The following is an 18,559-nucleotide window of genomic DNA, read 5'->3' as shown; positions in this document are numbered from 1 at the left end:
GTAAGAATACTGTTGTGAAAGGAATCTCAGGGGGAGGTGGCAGCCGTCAGGGCAGGAGATATGGAGGTGTCAACAAAATCTGTGGTGTAGCTGTGCTAACCCACTTGTCTGTTATAGCTCTCCAAGTTGCTAGAGTTTCAGACAACCCTGGAAGGCAGGAATGCTGATGTATGAAATGGTTGACCTCTAGGCTCACTCAAAACTGTTTTTGCTAGTGTTGTGCAGAGGGTTGCACTGCCAAAACGGGTAGCTGGGCTCTGTCTCTTTTAGGGCACTTCTAAGAAGGTTATGGGGGGAGGGATAGCTCAGTGGTTTGAGCACTGGCCTGCTAAACCCAGCATTGTAAGGTCCATCCTTGAGGGGGCCATTTAGGGGTCTGGTCCTGCTTTGAGCAGGGGGTTAGACTAGACCTCCTGAGGTCCCTTTCAACCCTGACCTTCTATGATTCTAAGGTTTGTAGGCCCATTGGTGGCAGAAGTGAGTTCTGTAGCATTAGACTGGCAGTAGGCAATACAATTTCTCTCTAGTGCCAGTGGATATATGCCCAAGAATTGTAAGGTTGCTCTAGAATCTGAGTCTGAAGAGTCATTGATTTAGCCAAAGGAGACTGTTCTGAAGGCAAATATTGGAGCTATGAACTCCAATATGGCCAACCTGGTTCATCCAGCAGCAGCAGGAGCCAGATACCAGCTTCTTGCGGAAGGCAAAGGAGGAAATTGCCATGGAGGCCTTGTAGTTGTGTTTCTGAAATGGAAGAGGTGGACTGTGCTGAACGTCCGGGTCCTTGGATCGAGGAGTTGGAGTCTTGGGTGAATGGCAGTGCCGACAGAGCAGTTGGAACAGGATGCGTTGAGAGGTATAGCCAGCAGGAGATAGATGCAAAGCAGGATATGGAGCCCTCTGAAAACGTGAGTGCACTGGAACATAAGGAGACCTCACTCCTTTCAGGGTAAACAGTTAATAAGGGCTGGGAGCACTTCCAATTTTCCCCCGAGACAATGATATCCAGTCTTTTGATAGGACCAGAACCAGTAAAAACACCTGTCTTGGGACTGTCAGGTCATGGGAATCTGGCAGACCCAAGGCAGGAGGGGTACATAGATTTGGCACCAGGACCAGCAGATCTGGCAAGCGGTATGGCCTATCACTCCTGTGCACTTTGGAGTGTGTAGCTCCTCTGTGGCCTGAACTAGTGGACCGTGCAGCATCCCTCTTGGATTTACTGCCATGGTTATGTCAATGCTTTCATGGTCCATAGCACTGGTACCGGTGGATATGGATGCAGACTCCATAGTAGGGGGAGCGCTCAGGCCAACGTACAGGAGGGGTTCCCTATCCAAGATCTGACTTTGGCCTTCCCTTGTATGAGCAGGGAAGGAGAGGCAGATACTGCACCAAGAGATGATGTGGGCTTCCCCCAAACAGTACAAACAGCGTAGGTGTTTGTTAGTCATTGATGAAAAATGAGCAAGGGTAGAAAGCACAAACTTTGAATCCTGGCACCTTTGGAATAATCCACTACCCTGATCTGGGAGTTCAGCAGGGGGAAAAGATTGGTTGGCAGGGAAAACTGAGGTGGGGGGTCACAAATCCTTAGTTATTTAAAAAAAAAAAAAACAGAAAAAAACCAAAACATTACTAGGAGTTACCAAAGTACAATGAAATAAAACCCTAACCATGAACCCTGAGGTAATACAAAGGCACATGCGCAGACCACTGAGCAATACTACTTTGAAAAAGCTCCAGCCACATGCGTTCAGCAGAAAACAACAGGGACCACCACTCTAACAACATTAGCTACAATTCTCCCCCCCACACACAAACATGAACATGACTGGTTTGCTGCTCTTGATCTTCAGGATGCTATTTTTGTGTGGCAATTTTCCTGAGCTACAGGAAGTTTCAGATTCATAGGGGCAGGTCAGTATCATCAATATATAGTTCTCATCTTCGGGCTGTTTATTAACTGCATGACACAGTAGTGGCAGCCTCTCTCAAGAGGCTGGGAATTCCTATCTTCCCATACTTAAACAATTGGCTAGACTACAGGCAAGTCCAAGAAAATTGCTCCCTCCAGGTCCACTTTGTTCAATCTCATTGGCTGGGGCTGATTTTGAGCAAAACAGTCAGTGTTAGTTCTAACACCACCGAAAAAACCCAAACAAAAACAAATACATTAGAGCTGTACAAGACTAAGTTTGAGTTTGTCTCTAGCTGCTTGTGCAATATTTTGGTACTCATTCAGACCTAATTTATCCATGTTTCCATTTTCTGTAGAATTTGTGTTTGATTTTCTGGTGATTAAAAAGTTCCTGATGGAGCCACAGGAAGAACAGTAAGAGGCCATTACCTTTCCTTTGCAGGAGGCTAATTTACCGTTGTGTCCAACATTAGAAAATACTGGCATTAGAAAAGGTTCAGAGAAGGGCAGCTAAAATGATTAGGGGTTTGAAATGGGTCCCATATGAGGCGAGATTAAAGAGGCTAGGACTCTTCAGCTTGGAAAAGAGGAGACTAAAGGGGGACATGATAGAGGTATATAAAATCATGAGTGATGTGGAGAAAGTAAATAAGAAAGTTATTTACTTGTTCACATAATACAAGAACTAGGGGCCACCAAACAAATAAAAGGAAGTTCTTCTTCACACAGCACACAGTCAACTTGTGATACTCCTTGCCTGAGGAGGTTGTGAAGGCTAGGACTAACAGCGTTTAAAAGAGAACTGGATAAATTCATGGAGGTTAAGTCCATTAATGGCTATTAGCCAGGATGGGTAAGGAATGGTGTCCCTAGTCTCTGTCTGTCAGAGGGTGGAGACAGATGGCAGGAGAGAGAGATCACTTGATCATTACCTGTTAGGTTCACTTCCTCTGGGGCACCTGGCATTGGCCACTGTCGCTAGACAGACCTTTGGTCTGACCCAGTATGGCCATTCTCAGGTTCTTATCTCTGAGAAACTGACAGTTCTCTTGCCCTCCTTTTTCCCTAAGGTCACAAGGCAAGAAAAAATACCACCAGTTTGTTTGTTAAAATCATCTTTTATAAAGTCCATTTTCATAGTCTGTTGCTCTCACTCCTCCCTTTCAATAGGTTCAGATCTGTCATTTCATGATCACCTCAGGGTACAGGTGCATCAAGACTGGAATATATATGCACTGACAAACACTTGAAGAAAAAAAAATGTTAAGAGCTGTACATGTATAGTTTATATTCCAAAGAGTTTACAATCTGAGCTCAAAACAGGTTGGGAAAAGGGATCCAGTATAGAGACAGATCAGGGTGACAACAGGTATTAGTGCCATATTTTTTCCTACCACCAAAAGAAACCTGTTGGCAGAAGATGCAGGGTTAAAAATGAGGAGAGGGAAAGCAATTATTGGACAAAGTAGTGAGAACCTTAGTAGAAAAGCATTATGAACAGTAAGGTTGAGTAGCTCAAGGGTTGCATGGAAGAAGAGGGATCAAGCAATTGGTAGTAGGGGCCCAAAGCCTGAGCTCCCGCCCAAGCCCAAAACTCTACACAGCAATGAACCAGCCCTGCAGTCCGGGTCCACCTGTGGGGTTCTTTGCTGTATGGACATACCTCATGAGGCTGCCTGCTCTTTTAAATACAGCCTTGAAAAGCACTTTGACGTGATCGAGTGTGGGCTAGAGAGTTCAGATCTCATTCTAATGCAGAGACTACCGTAACAGTATTGGAATAAGAATTTAAGAGTAGTTAAATTAAACTTCAGTGAATCAAGTTTGTAAGAGTGCTATTAAATGCAATTTAATTTCCAGTTGCCTAGGCTTTTAGTTCAGACCTTTTCTTTAAGCACAAGATAGCAGTTTCTACCCTGAAACACCTTGCTTTTGTATGCCTTTGTTGTTTTTAACTTAATAGCATTGTATTAGGGTAGTCAGTTTAGAGGTTGGAAGCAGAACACACTCTTAAAACAGAAGTAAGTGCTATATGTAGGATATTCACCATTAAAACCCGGAAAACAGAAAAGTGCAAATACCAGTTTAAGCTGGAAATCAAAGTTTCAATATGGGAATTTTTAATGAAAAATTGCCCTTTTCATTTTACATTTAGAAATGTAAATTCATTTAACTGAAGATGGTTAATCCCCATCCTTGTCAATATACACTAGTTTTAATACTATTTTTGATGCTAGTTCTGTATTAATGTAAAAACATAAGAACTGCACTCTCAGTACACTTACTGTTGGCTATTAAATCAAAACTTCATACTTCCTCCTGTTCCCTCCCCCCAAAAGCAAATTACAAAAGCTGATGAGCTTTACATCATGTCTTAATATTTTTCAAATGAATAATTTGGAAATTTCCAGTGTACATATTTCCCAAGTAAGGTCTACAGGAGGTATCTTTGTAGAGCTTGGAGAGCTTCTCTTTACAAAATTCTATTGCAAATGAGCATTCACAGTATATCAGAGTCTGTTAATATTACTACTATACATCTCAGGTTTGTAAACATTAGACGAATACATAGAACAAAGTACCATGATCCTCTGGTACTGCTGAAAGGAAGGTGAGGTAACATTAATAAATCTCAGGATCCACAGGAGGTCCTGATGGAGTAGTTTACAGGGCTGCCAATATTTTTCAGTTTCATAGTTCATGGTTAAGGCTTTCCACCTGATGGTTTGCTAAGGCTGTATTCATTAGCTCTCAATATCCCAACTGCATCTTTAACAGCATGGTATATGACATTCTTCACCTAAAAGGAAAAGAAGTTAGCCACTTTAAAGAGGCAAAGCTAAAGCACTTATCTAGTCAGTCAGAAAAATTCTACATTTACATTCTTGTACAGTGAAAAAGCTTTGACTTTTTCCAAAATAAGAGGCATCCATGAACTCCAACCATGTTTAAGACTATGTTCACAGTTTCAACAATTAACTGAAGGTTGGTGTAGCTTTATTAAAGTCCATTCTACATCTGTATGTGGCTATGTTTTGGTGTGTGAAATTAAGTGAAGTATGGCATCAGATATAACTGGCTACTTGAGATATTTTCCTACGTATCAAACAATGACTGGATGATCCATGTTAATGACTGTTCTATATTTTGGCTTACCTAGTTATGTATGGTACTGAACTGAATCCGCATGTGAACCCAATGATGTATTGTAGGTATGGCTAGAGTTAAGGCTGCATAGTGCTTGTTCAGCATGAGGATGGAGGTAGACAGGCTCTGGATGGTGGAGGGGGAACAGCTGAGACGGAGATGGCAACTGATGAAAGGAGTGTAGGTGCAGTTGAATTATAACTGATTTTCAGAGTTGTGCTGTGCAGTGCAATCTAGCAACCATTACTTCAAGTTAAAGTTCTTGAGTGTGGAAATGTCCCAGGTTTAATAATTCTATCAATGCTATATTTCCCTCTTCCAGAACCCTCAGGTCTCTCCCCCGACAGTTCCATTGGCTAATCTCAGTGCGACTCCATTAGGTTATTTCAAACTAGAGAAATTACTGTCATTTTTAAAAGTTCAAGACTGGCTTATGATCATATCACAAAATGTGAGTTTGGTGAGAGACAAGTCTGGAATTAGGGGAGACTGTAGTTCTTTAGCTACATGAAACCAAAAAATGAGGAACAGGGCAAAATTTTAAAAAGGACACAACCACCACCACCACACACCTCAGTAAAGGATTTACTGAAAGTTATACAGAAAATTCAATTACTTCTGAAGAGTTATTTTTCAGAATTTGATTTAAAAAAAAAATTAAAACCATTCTGTTAACATGCTAAGTCGGGGTCAGCAAACTTCTTGGCCCAAGGCATGTGGCAGGCCATAAATGCTCACGAAATTGGGGGTTGGGATGCGAAAGGAGGTGTGGACTCTGGGGTGGGGCTAGGAGAAAAAAGAAAAAAGTACAGGGTGTGGGAGGGGGCAGGCTCTGGGGTCAGGCTGAGAATGCAGGAGGGTGCTCTGGGCTGGGACTGAGGGGTTCAGAGGGTGGGAGGGGAATGAGGGCTGGGGCCGAGGAGTGCAGGCTCTTGGGGTGGCTTACCTCAAGCAGCACCCAGAAGCAGCGGCATGTCCCTCCTCCAGCTCCTATGTGGAGGCACAGCCAGGTGGCTCTGCGCGCTGCCCCATATGCAGGCGCTACCCCTGCAGCTCCTGCTGTCTGTGGTTCCTGGCCAATGGGAGCTGCGGGGGCGGCGCCTGGAGCAGGGACAGTGTGCAGAGCTTCCTGGCTGGCCCCATGTGTCGGAGCCAGGTGGGGGACATACACTGCTTCCAGAGCCATGCAGAGTGAGGCAAGCCCCCAACCCCGCTGCCCAGCATGAGCTCGAGGGCTGAATTAAAATGTCTGGAGGGCCAGATGCGGTCTCCAGGCCATAGTTTGCCCACCCCTGCGTTAAGTGCAACTCAACACAACAACATTGATATACAGTTGCTACTAAACCATGAAAAATTGGTAAGTTACCTGCAGTTTATCTTCATGGTTCGTATGCGTATGTGACAGGTATCTGAATTCCTGAGTGAGCCAAAAGCAATGTTTGACATGCTCTGGAGAAACAAAATCTTCTGCTACTTTAATACAACTGTATAAGTTATGAACCTGCGAGAGCGAGAACAAAAATAAATCAGTCACATGTCTAGAAGTCTGAAATTATCAAGCAATAATAGCATCATTGGTTCTTGCCTGATGCGGTGCTCCTGCTGGAATGAAAACTACATCTCCTAGAAACTGCACGATAGCCCAGCCTTGAACTCCATATTCTTGATGAAGACGTTTTCTCAAAGATCTGTCCAAGTACCAACTCTGATCATGAATTGGATCATGATCGACAGGGTTCTCTTGACCTTGCTCTTCCGAGACCTGAAAAAACAAACAGTCACAATATGACAGTGACTATCCAAAAAGATGTCAAATACTGTATCAATGTGCACTTGTTGTGTTTGACAAAGCCAAACCATTTAGTAGTTGACCTGTGTATTTCTGTGTTCCATTTTCATTAATGTTTATAGCTGGTACTGTAATTGAAGTTTTATCATCCAGTACTTTAAGCGCTCTGAAGGCTAGCACCATAGTTTATTTAATAATACAGAAGATCTGGTATTCTTACGGCACTTTGCAAGCATTTGCTAATGATCTTCACTACGATTCTGTGACAAGGACAAGTATCTCATTTACAGACAGCCCCTCTGCGTCCTTCAAGTGACTTGCACAAGGTCACAGAGGGAGCCAGTACAACAATGGGATTAGAGGTTTTGTACTACAAAGTAAGATATTATGTCCTGTAATCTACCTTTCTCTTTGGTCTTCTCATACAAATATTTAAGGTAGAGCAATGCACTGTTTTGTAAGGTCATCTGAAACAAAGTTGAAGTATTAACTTCCCAGGCAGAAGCAGTGTACTTATTGGCCATTAACATCCCTTAAACCTAGCTGTTGTACCAGCCCTCTAATCCCTACTAATAAGACTGTCAGAGATCCCCACATTCACATCTCTTATGAATAAACACAGTGTGTAGGTTTATCAGCAGTTTATTTGTCCAAGAGAACAGCCTAGAACCATCATCAGAATTTGGCAGTTTCACTCTTCCAAGGTCTCTCCCTCACCTCCCAAGACATGCACTTTCCAATCACTTGGCTGACTCAACCACCTCCCTTTTAAATGCTTTCCATCTGGTTTACTTTTATTCCCATTACCAAACAGGACTACACCTAGAATTAAGCCCACTAATTAAGCCACCTTGCAAGGCCTACCCAAAGTCCTGACATGCAGAAACAAAGTTCTTCAGTCTGTATTATTTAATTATCCATTCCAGTGTTAATCTCACCCATCTTGTGTTGGTGAGAGAAGCTTTTGAGCTTATACAATGCTCTTCTTCAGCTATGGGAAACACAGAGCAGGTCTACACTACAAATTTGCCGTTGTGCCACTACAGCTTCTCGTGAAGATGCTCTAAGCGCTCTCTTGTCGGCTCATAGACTCATAGACTCATAGGTCAGAAGGGACCAATCTGATCATCTAGTCTGACCTCCTGCACAAGGCAGGCCACAGAACCCCACCCATCCAATTTTATAACAACCCCTATCCCAGGACCGAGTTATTGAAATCCTCAAAAATGGTTTGAAGACCTCAAGCTGCAGGGAAACCACCAGCAAGTGACCCGTGCCCCACGCTGCAGGGGAAGGCGAAAAACCTCCAGGGCACCTGCCAATCCGCCCTGGAGGAAAATTCCTTCCCGACCCCAAATATGGCGATCAGCTAAACCCTGAGCATGTGGGCAAGAGTCACCAGCTAGCACCCAAGAAGGAATTCTCTGCAGCAACTCAGTACCCATCGCATCCAACATCTCCCCACAGACCATTGAGCAGACCTGTCTGGTGGTAATTCAAGATCAATTGCCCAAATTAACGATCCTATCATAACATCCCCTCCATATACTTATCAAGCTTTGTCTTAAAGCCAGGAAAGTCTTTTGCCCCTACTACTTCCCTCGGAAGGCTATTCCAGAACTTCACTCCCCTAATGGTCAGAAACCTTCGTCTAATTTCAAGTCTAAACTTCCTAATATCCAGTTTATACCCATTCGTCCTCGTGTCTACATTAGTACTAAACTTAAATAATTCCTCCCCCTCCCTAACGTTAACCCCCTTGATATATTTATATAGAGCGAGCATATCCCCCCTCAGCCTTCTTTTGGCCAGGCTAAACAAGCCAAGCTCTTTGAGTCTCCTTTCATAAGGCAGAGGAGGAGGTAGCTTGTCGGCGGGATAAACTCTCCTGCCAACAAAGATCTCTCAAAATTGGGAGGTTAAGGTCAGTATAAGTACATTGCTCAGGGATGTGGATTTTTCACACCCTTGAGCAACATAGTTATGCCGAAATAAGTGCATAGTGTAGACCTGGCCTCATTCAGTGTTGAAGCTTAATACAAGGCAGAACAGAAAAGAGGGAGGTTGTTAGTGGGTTATAGATTGTTGTAATAAGCCATAAATCCAGTGTGTATTCAGTCAATGATTTTTAGTGTTTAGCAAAGTTATGAATCTAAGCTCCCCAGCTTGTCTTTTGCAAGTGTTGTGTGGGTTTCCTTTGAGGACGAGGACTGATAAGTCAGATATAGTGATCACTTTGGAGATGTGTGTGTGTGGGGGGGTGAAGTGTTCACCCACAGGTGATAGGGTGTTTTTCTGTTTTATTGTTTTCCTGTGGATGTTCATTCAAGAGCATAGTGACTGTCTGGTTTCACCCACATAGCTGCTATTAGGACACTTAGTTCACTGGATGAGGTACGCCCTGAGCTGGGATAGGCACGTGCAGTACCCATGGACCTTGAAAGGTGTGTTGTGGGAGGGTGTGGACCATTGTAGCAGTGGATGAGTGTGCAGGTTTTGCATCTGTTGTTCTAGCAGGGTCTGGGACTGACAACTACAAACGCCCCTCTCTCCAGTTTTAATTCTTTACACATCAGCTAATGACAGACTTAAAAGCTGACCAGTTTTTAAGATGCTTAAAGGTTATAATGTATTCAAGCTACACTGTAGTAGTCAGGAGGGTGGAGCCTGGCTACTGAAACTCTTGCCTAAAGTGTCAGTTTAAGATAATATCTCCATCCTCACACAGTGCCATAAATTCAGGATCCACTGAAAACATGGTATAAAAAACACAAAAAAGACACTCAGATTTCCTTTATCCTACCTCCTGGGCTAGTTTCTACTCTCTCCTCTTCCCTCACTGCTCATCTACCACCAGATTCTTCTAACTCATCACACAATCTGGCCATTCTTGGTGCAAGAGCCCCTGCAGCACATGCCACATGAAATGAAAGTCAGATTAAGGCCAAAAACGAAAATTGTGATCTAGTTTAACCTTGAGCATAACTATTAGGACTTCCCTCAATCAGTTACTGATTCAGCTGTAGTTGAACTACAGCATCTCTTTGGTATTTTAAATCTTGATTTTAAAATTCTCAGTAATCAATAATCCACTACAACCCTCAGTTAAATTGTTCCAATTACTAGACTAACAAAATCCTGCTATTTTGCTGAGGAAAAAAAAAAAGTTTGATTATGAAGTTCTACAGAACCTGCTGACATTCCTGCTCCTTGGCAACCTGCCACAGACTGCCTTAGAGTTGGAGACACCAAGGCTCCCAGCAGGTTGGCTGCCTCAGAGCCAAGGCTGCATTCCCTCTTGCAGAAAATTTCCAAGTGTTTGTTTTGTGTTCCAAATTAAAACTAAACCAAAAATTCACTTTCAAAATATCAAAATTCTCCATGAAAGGGAGTTCTTTGCCCAGTTCTATTAGTTACTCTCAATTAAAATTTGCATTTCTTTTTAACCTTAGTTTTGTCTGGCTTCCACTTCCAGCCATTGGATCTTGTTAGAGTTTTGTTAGATTGAAAAGCACTTTATCATCAAATTTCTGTTCCCCCATGTGTAAGTTTGTTTCTAAGCATAACATTAACCTACCTTTTTAAGGAATTCACGGATCTTCTCTGTATCTTTAGCAGCATAAATGTGCCATAGAGCACCAGGTTTCTCTTGACTTTCTATAAAACGCTTAATTGTCAACTCATCGGAATCGCCATCTTGTATAGTTTTAAGCACTTCTGTTGCAAAACAAAGAGTGAACGCATAATTACACTGAAGGGCTTTACCTCTGATTACACAGGGATGATCTCAATGAGCAAATGTTTTACCTTCTTCTTGATTGACCTGCCCTTTTGGTATGCCCACATAAACCATAACATTAGCTGCATCAGACACATCTAAATGGAGGTTTGTTGTGCCATACTTCCTATCTTCTGGTGTAATTAAACCTGGAAAATTTAAATATATGCAAAATATTTGTAGGTCAATAACAAGATATGCACTATAAGAAGCAGTTTTATTTGAAAAGTAAAGTAATGTTTACAATGTTTGTTAACACGATTACAGTATCAAAGTTTTTTTGTTTTTCCTTTTCCCCTCCAGAGAGTCAGAATTCCAGACTGGCCTCTCTATTGACTTGTAACCATAAAAAATATACAATTTCAAAATAGGCTTATAGCCGAACACACTGTAACTGTTGCCTTCATGCCTAACATGAGGGGGGAGGGATAACTCAGTGGTTTGAGTGTTGGCCTGCTGAACCCAGGGTTGTGAGTTCAATCCTTGAGGGGGCCACTTAGGGATCTGGGGCAAAAATTGGTTCTGCTAGTGAAGGCACGGGGCTGGACTCAATGACCTTTCAAGGTTCCTTCCAGTTCTAGGAGATAGGATTATCTCTTTTATTTATTTATTTATTTATTAAAACATGGCGAAAATGTACAGAAGCCATGCTCAAGACTTACTAGTATAGGGTTTCTATAGCCATGTAGGCCAGTATGAGTCTTAGAAACAATCCCGTTCCCATTAAGTATGGTGGCTATACTAGCAACTCCCATAATGAAAAATTTGTCAAGCATGGCTCTGAAAGAACCATGTCTGAGAGCTGTTTTAACACATGTCAAGGAAAAAAGGGCTGAGAGAGAGATTAAAAAGGGAGGCTATGGCTCAGAGGAAAAGGAGCTCCCAAAAGATTGGGCAGAAGTAGTGGGCACAAGTAGAACAAGCAAATATCCATGGAGAGCTGCAATAAAGTAACAAAGAACATCAGATATGTCATTAAAAGGACAGTGGAATGAATGCACAGAGGTGCTTGAGAACTAAGGACAAAACTGACTACATAAATAGAAAGAGCTCAACTGATGATGTTGACAGTAACTTGTCTGAGCAATGCTAGTTCTTACAAAAGGGAACCAAGATCAAACACCTCATTTGGATTGACAGAACAACTAATCTGATGGTCTGTGATTACAGGTCTGCACTTAATTCTGAAGTTAACATTTACTGGAATATATGGAAAGTATGAGCTACAAAATTAACAGGATTACTTACCATATGCATTGTACATTTTAGGACCTAAATCTGGTCGAACAAAATAGTTCGGAAGTCTGGAGGCAAGGTTGAGTTTACCATCTCTTCTAGTGTACTCTGGCAGTGGAATGTTATTCATCAGGTCATCAAACCTACGGTAATACAACTCCATTAATATTAGGCAACAGTATAAAATATTTGAAAGATTTATTAAAATTACTATAACCAACATTATTTTCTCTCTCAGCCAAGGGGCATAATTCTTTCATCATCTTTCTAATGGGAAAACAGGAGAACAGCTAGAGAAGACATAGGAACATAGATATGTGAAGTTTAAGATGTACGTTAGTATAACTACTAATATTTTGAACAATGAAGCCCCTAACATCAACTAATTGGCCAATTATCTCTATTGTCACTAAGTACAGTATGCAAGTTAGGCAAGGCATGGATGAAATTTGGCCCAGAGCTTAAACTTGGCAAAAAAGTACACTTTGACAGGACCTAAAAACCAAGAGAAGTGTTACGGATTTTTTTCCTTTTTTGAAGTCTAAACTTTAACAATCATCAGCAGCAAAGGATTAATTTATTTAGATGTAAATGCAACCTATTGTATTGTCATGAGCATCTATAGCAAAACTTATTTCTCAAACACCCAACCATACCAAGGATCTCACAGAAACAGATGTCGATTATGCATACACGACAGTCACTGCTCAGAGCTGAATCAGGTGTTTCAGAGTTCAATAGCATTTGTGATTTCTGTGATCTCTTTGGTGTATCAACCATGCAAGGAATAGTTTTTTCACAAGTTCATACCGAGATGGCATCATGTCTCGAAAGTCTTCTCCTGGAGGCCAGTCCTTCAGCTTCAACACCATTGGCTCTCCTCCTTCTGTTTTAAGACGGCCTATGATTAACGGTTCACAGGTATCAGTTACTTATAACTTGTACTTTCTATAATAGAAAACCTGTCCAAAGGTGTCCGGTCTCACACATTACAAGCACACTGTAGCCACAAACATTTATGCAAAACTAGGGCCCTGTTTTTTCCTAGAACAATGTAATCTGGAAAATTCCTTGACTTGTGTCCCAGAAAAAGCAGTTTCTTACAACAGCAACTGGTTCTTCCAGAAACTGGGTGTGTCCTCCCTATCCATCCAATCCCTGCTGCAGTTTAAATTCAGAAATCTTCAGGAAATCAGTGGCTATTGTGACCTCTCAGCAACCTCTCTCAGTATCAGACACTTTGAACAGAGGTTAGAAATGTACTGTCCAGCTCCCATTGCTTAAGTTTCTTCCCCCAAGTACCACAGAAAAATATCCAGCCCACCAGCCATTTTAATCTGGTCTTTGAGCTTCTGCTCAGGAGCAGGGTCTGGGGCTTGCCCCGCTCCGGCACTCCAGCTGGGGAGCAGCATCGGGGGCCAGTTCATGCGGCTCCCGGAAACTGCAGCATTTCCCCTCCTCCACACCAGGAGGCTCCGCTCTGCATGCTGCTCCCACCCCAAGTGCCACCTCTGCAGCTCCCATTGGCCAAGAATGGCAGTCAATAGGAGCTGCAGGGGCAGTGCCTGTGGATGGGGCAGCGCCTGTGGATGGGGCAGCATGAACCAAAGCCATCTGGTCATGCCTCTGCGTGGGGGGGGGGGGAAGGGGAAGAGAGGAGGGACATGTGCCGCTGCTTCTGGGAGCTGCTTGAGGTAAGCATTGCCCGGAGTCTGCACCCCTGCTCCCCCCTGTGCCCCAACCCCATACCCCAGTCCTGATCCGCCTCCCACCCTCTGAACCCTTCAGTCCCAGCCCAAGCATCCTCTTACACCCTAAACCCCTCATCCCCAGCCCCACCCAAGAACCTGCACCCCCAGCAAGAGCCCTCACCCCCCTCCATGCCTCAACCCCTTATCCCAGCCTAGAGCCCCCTCCAACCCTCTGAATCCTTCGGTCCCAGCCCAGAGTGCCTTCCTACACCCCAAACCCCTCATTCCAGCCCCATCACACAGCCTGCACTCCCACTCAGAGCCCTCCCCCCCCTGCAGCTCCAGCCCAGAGCCCCCATCTGCACCCTGACTCATTTCTGGCCCCACCCTGGAGCCCACACCCCCCAGCTAGAGCCCTCACCCCCTCCTGCACCTCAACCTGAATGCTCACAAAACTGATGGCCCACCATAAAATTTCTATACTCAGATGTGGTCCTTGGGCCAAAAAGTTTGTCCACCCTTGTAGTAGGGCAAACTAATCAGTGTTTAACAATGTCTAGCCCAATGCACTTTAGATATACTGAGAGGCAATGCATTCCCTTTACACTGAATAAGGGCTACTAAAAGTGTAGATTGCTTTAGTCCTATTCAAACAGCAAAAGTAGAAGATCCCTGAATCCTTCTAACATCTAATGTATAAGTCTAGTTTCCCACAGGTGAGAAGGTGGTTTTAGGAAGAACACCTGGAGAGGATAGTCTGATTCATGAGGAATTCAAGATACTACTTCTGGTATCAATCCAAGATGAGGCCACAGGACAACTTAATCACTATGGAAACTGAAAAATTAAAAAAGTTAGCCATTATATAAAGCTTGTCTTGCACTTCTCAGAGTAGTAATTCCCATTAGAAGTGCAACATGTGGAATAAAGAGAGTTCTCTAGGGGGTTCAAAAAGCCAATTCAACCATCCTGTTAGCATCAACATTTAAAATTTTATCATCCAGATTCTACTCAACTGGTAAAGCAGTTGAAGGATGTATGTTAGGCTATGGGGAGTACTCAAACTTCTTTGAAGTGTTTCCCCAAAGAGAGACACACTCTACCAGAGAGAGTCGGAAAAAAGATGCTGAAGAAAGAGCCCTCAAAAGGAGATTTTGAGGAAACATCTTCTTAGTACAGAGGACTAGGAACAATGTCAGTGCATTTCACAAGGTGCACCTGTAAAGAGCACTGACTTGCATCCTGCACTGGGGCATGGGGGAGATGAAACATTTGCCAAAACTCAAACTTGGAACTGTTGGGTTTCCCAGACTTTTTCAAGCCAGAGAGAACAGCATATTCCCATTACAGAGATGTCACAGATAAAAAAGTCTGCCATTCTGTAGTAAAGCAAGCAATAAGAATGGAAAGCAGGATATTTTCTTCTGTTTGCCATATTTGTTAGTATCCATTAGCCAAAACAGAATAGAAGTGACTTCACATTGCATACTTGGAATATCTTCAAATCCATCCCAGAAGTCTCCTACTGTAGCTCCTGTGATAATTTCATTGGTTCTGCAATTAACCAGATCTACTTCCTGTTGGCCGAACTCCTTCCTGAAGGATTCAGGTTTCCAAAGCTCTGCATTTAGTTTGTGATGCACTCCAGACACCATCACAGGCTAAAAGACATATGAATTAGAGAAAATTAAAGCCTCTTTAAAACACAGAATATTTTAAGATTTAATAAGCATTTCTGCAGGACCTCATCATACAGGAATTATAATGGCAACGTCAGAGATTATACCAAATTTAGCAAGAAAAAATTGAAAATATTTTTTAAAATAACTATACCTTTTCTATAACATCTTATTTATAGTGTTGCTGAGGATACGGGGATCTCATGAAGATACACTTAGTAGAATTTACAATGCCTTTCCATTATTTAGGTTGCCATGCTAGACTTACATAGTCTGTACATTTTATAATAAAAGCTGCTTTGTAGTTTGAAATCTTATCCATTCTTGGGGGGTGGGGCGGGCCTGAAGGAGGAACCAGTAGCAACAAAGCTGCTAATTCATTCATATGCTGTACTTTCAGAAGTTAAGTTGTAGTTTCTAAAGCTTACAAAAACTTCAAATGTATTAAGTTGCCTGGAAAACAGAAGTAGTAAATCTTTCGCACATTTTAACTCTCAACTGGAAATAGTATGTTCTGTTAGAAGACAAAATAAATAAAAGCTGGCCACAAGAGAATGACAGAGATCACCACTGCTAAGTGAGCAGTTTTTCATAATTGACTTTGGGTGTCAACTCCCAGGCGGCTTATGAACATGACATGGTGGGTATTAAGGGTGCATAATCCACTCCCCAATAGAGGTTTACATATAGTTTTAGAGACAACTGCTGTGCTGTCCTGTCACTGTAAATCAAAGAAGTTGTGATGGACACCTATCTGGTACAAGAAAGCCAGAGTCACAATAGGAGCCACCTATATATCCCAGCAAGAGGTATTAAAATGCACAGAAGTACTACTTTATACAGTTTATCCTCTTCTATGCAAGGAGCTCAGCATTAATGAACTCACTCAACACTCATGTAAGGGAAGCAATTATGGATAATCATTCTCCTCTAAACAGACAATGAAATGAAAGCAGAGTGATTCTGTGACCACGTCATTTGTCAGTGGCAAAGCTAAAAGAAGTCTGAAGTCCAGTCCCACCCTGCTTTAATAATTAGATAATAATCCATGGTGGCTCTCTGGCACAGTAGCATGCCATACCTTGCATTACTAACTGGAAATTATAAATCAATCTCAGAACCAAGGCTGAATGTCCAGCTGTATGCTCTGCCACTAGAGAACATCTAATCTATATTTAGAAGATCCTTTCTGTTGACTAGTGCTCAGATACCACAGCTATAAGGGCCATTATAAAAATCTACATAGTCTGTATTAGCCCATTAAGGAGAATGTCAGTGTGCAGGAAACAAAAAACATCTTGAGGAAAATACCTGTCCCTGCTTCCAGCATTCCCTAAAGACATTCCAGTTACTCGCATTGTTGGGATCCTGAAGACACAGCAAGCGGTTATCACATAACCAATAGTGAGGTGTATCAAAGCCCAATATGGTAGGCTTTATAGTTAATCCTTGAGGTTTCTTAGGCAAATCTGAGAGAGTTCTACTTTGCACCAATGATGCAAAAATGTCATCAAGGATTTTGGGAGTGCTCTTGAGCCCACTTTCTGTCTGAATTTGGAGAGAGAAGAGAAAGTGGATGTTAATATAGGCTTTTGTTACAGTCATATGTCAAGATGCCATTTGTTCAGCAGAGGTTTTAATAAGTTATGCAACACTCCTATTACATATTTTTGCCACCAACTGCTTCCTTTTCACTTCAGCCCATGTTTATATTATGTAGGGATAATAATCTCCTTATAGTTTATGCTTAATTAAGTGACATAGCTTTATACTAAAATACTGTAGAAAGACTTGCTGTTATTTATAACTTGTGCAAACCCGCTGAAGAAGATGGAGCATGGCTCCTAGTTAGGATTATTTTTAAAGTTAGTGATCTGAAATCAGTGAGATTGCATTTCTGAAGCCCAGGTTAAATATTTCCCCCACTATTTCAAAATTAGTTACACACTGAGTTTACTTCACCCTGTCCCCCCAGGAGTGAATTAATTTGCACTTCATGCATCTGGGAAAAAAAAAATCCACTTGATGAAGCAGCAGCTTTAAACTCTAGCTGGGGGTCATTTAGGAGCACTCCCGGAGGCTACCAGGGAAGTAAATCTGCTGGATGCTCTGACTGCAGCAGACAGAGTAAGGGTAGCTGCCAAGCTTATGCCATTGTGGTACTACTGCATGTAGGCTATAACTAGGCACCTCCATGCCTCTGACGGAATCCAGACAATGAAACTGCCTTCCTCAACAAAATATATTTGTGTATTTAATTTGGCACATGCCTGGTGAAATGGTTCCTATTCACTATACATTTCCAGAAGAGTTTGGCTTTAAAACCACAGTAAGAAATAGCACTGCAAAAATTCTCATATACCTTTCCTCCAGAAGAGTTCAGCAGATTCCTCAAGAAACCTGTGTTGTTGTTGCTCACAGGTGTTAATATTGCACTGTTGAATGTCTGCAGGGATGTAGGGGCTTTAGTGAAAGTGGGGAAAGTCTGAAGAGGTTTGTTTTCATTCTTTAAAGTGGACGTGAGAAGTTTATCTGAAATGGACAGGAAAACACTCCACTGATAAACTGAACCAATGTAGGTGTATTCTGGAGTTTGAAGCAGTTTTATGTAAATTAAAAAAAAATAACTTGTGAAGATGGCCAACATATTCCATTTAAAGCCACCTTTGAGTCACACATTTCAACTATATTCATTAAAAAAAATACTATTCCTTTTGGAGGTGATATTTTCCCCCTTATGTAGTTTTAAAATTTAAGAACACAGATATAGACAAAACTCTGTGGATGAAATGTAAACAAGTCCAATATTAACAAATATTTTGCCTATTGCCAATCTAACAAGATCATTAGACTCTTCAGACTTGCACAGGTTCTAATACTTTAAGACATTAGGCTCCTTTTGTGGGGGATCTGTTCTCTTCCCCGAACTGGCACCATATTTGAAGTGACACATTTTTACTTATTCCTCAGAAGTCTTCATTACTTCCTTCCACTGTATTGATACAGAGTACTACAGTCTAGCGAGAGGATTTTCACCAGTATATAAGCAAGTTAGGTACCTAGTGTGCTTAGGCAGTTTTGAAAAATCCAGTGCCACGGGTGAAGTTTTCAAAAATGCCTAAATGACTGAGGAACTTAGTTTCCATTTTCAAAAACGACTTAGGTGGTTAGACATTTTAAAATTTTTACCATAAATACACAAAAGTCTTTTTACCTGGTTTATTAAACTCTTATACCAGTAGCCAGCCACCATAATCCCCACCCCATTCCACAGATGTCTCTGATATTATACATTTTTAATTAGATAGTAGCAGTTAA

General features: G+C 42.1%; 1 protein-coding gene across 3 annotated transcripts in view; it reads right to left on the bottom strand.

The window, feature by feature from the left end:
* Positions 1 to 4,018: 4,018 nt before the first annotated feature.
* KDM3A (lysine demethylase 3A) overlaps positions 4,019 to 18,559 on the bottom strand; it is a 51,076-nt gene continuing 36,535 nt past the window's right edge. For 2 of the 3 annotated variants that reach the window (XM_050947353.1, XM_050947354.1), the window contains exons 17-26: positions 17,604 to 17,773; positions 16,553 to 16,789; positions 15,052 to 15,223; positions 12,682 to 12,772; positions 11,884 to 12,014; positions 10,665 to 10,784; positions 10,435 to 10,574; positions 6,654 to 6,830; positions 6,435 to 6,569; positions 4,019 to 4,721 (exon numbers count right to left, since the gene is read on the bottom strand). In XM_050947353.1, the coding sequence (XP_050803310.1) occupies positions 4,626 to 4,721; positions 6,435 to 6,569; positions 6,654 to 6,830; positions 10,435 to 10,574; positions 10,665 to 10,784; positions 11,884 to 12,014; positions 12,682 to 12,772; positions 15,052 to 15,223; positions 16,553 to 16,789; positions 17,604 to 17,773 (1,469 nt within the window). In that variant the 3' untranslated portion in view covers positions 4,019 to 4,625. Of the gene's footprint in view, positions 4,722 to 6,434; positions 6,570 to 6,653; positions 6,831 to 7,260; positions 7,325 to 10,434; positions 10,575 to 10,664; positions 10,785 to 11,883; positions 12,015 to 12,681; positions 12,773 to 15,051; positions 15,224 to 16,552; positions 16,790 to 17,603; positions 17,774 to 18,559 lie in introns of those variants that run through there. The other variant, XM_050947355.1, reaches the window with a different exon arrangement.

This window comes from Gopherus flavomarginatus, chromosome 3 (assembly GCF_025201925.1).
Source record: "Gopherus flavomarginatus isolate rGopFla2 chromosome 3, rGopFla2.mat.asm, whole genome shotgun sequence".
Lineage (NCBI taxonomy): Eukaryota > Metazoa > Chordata > Testudines > Testudinidae > Gopherus > Gopherus flavomarginatus.
The sequence above is the reverse complement of the archived record's forward strand: the minus strand, read 5'-3'. Positions and strand labels throughout refer to the sequence as shown.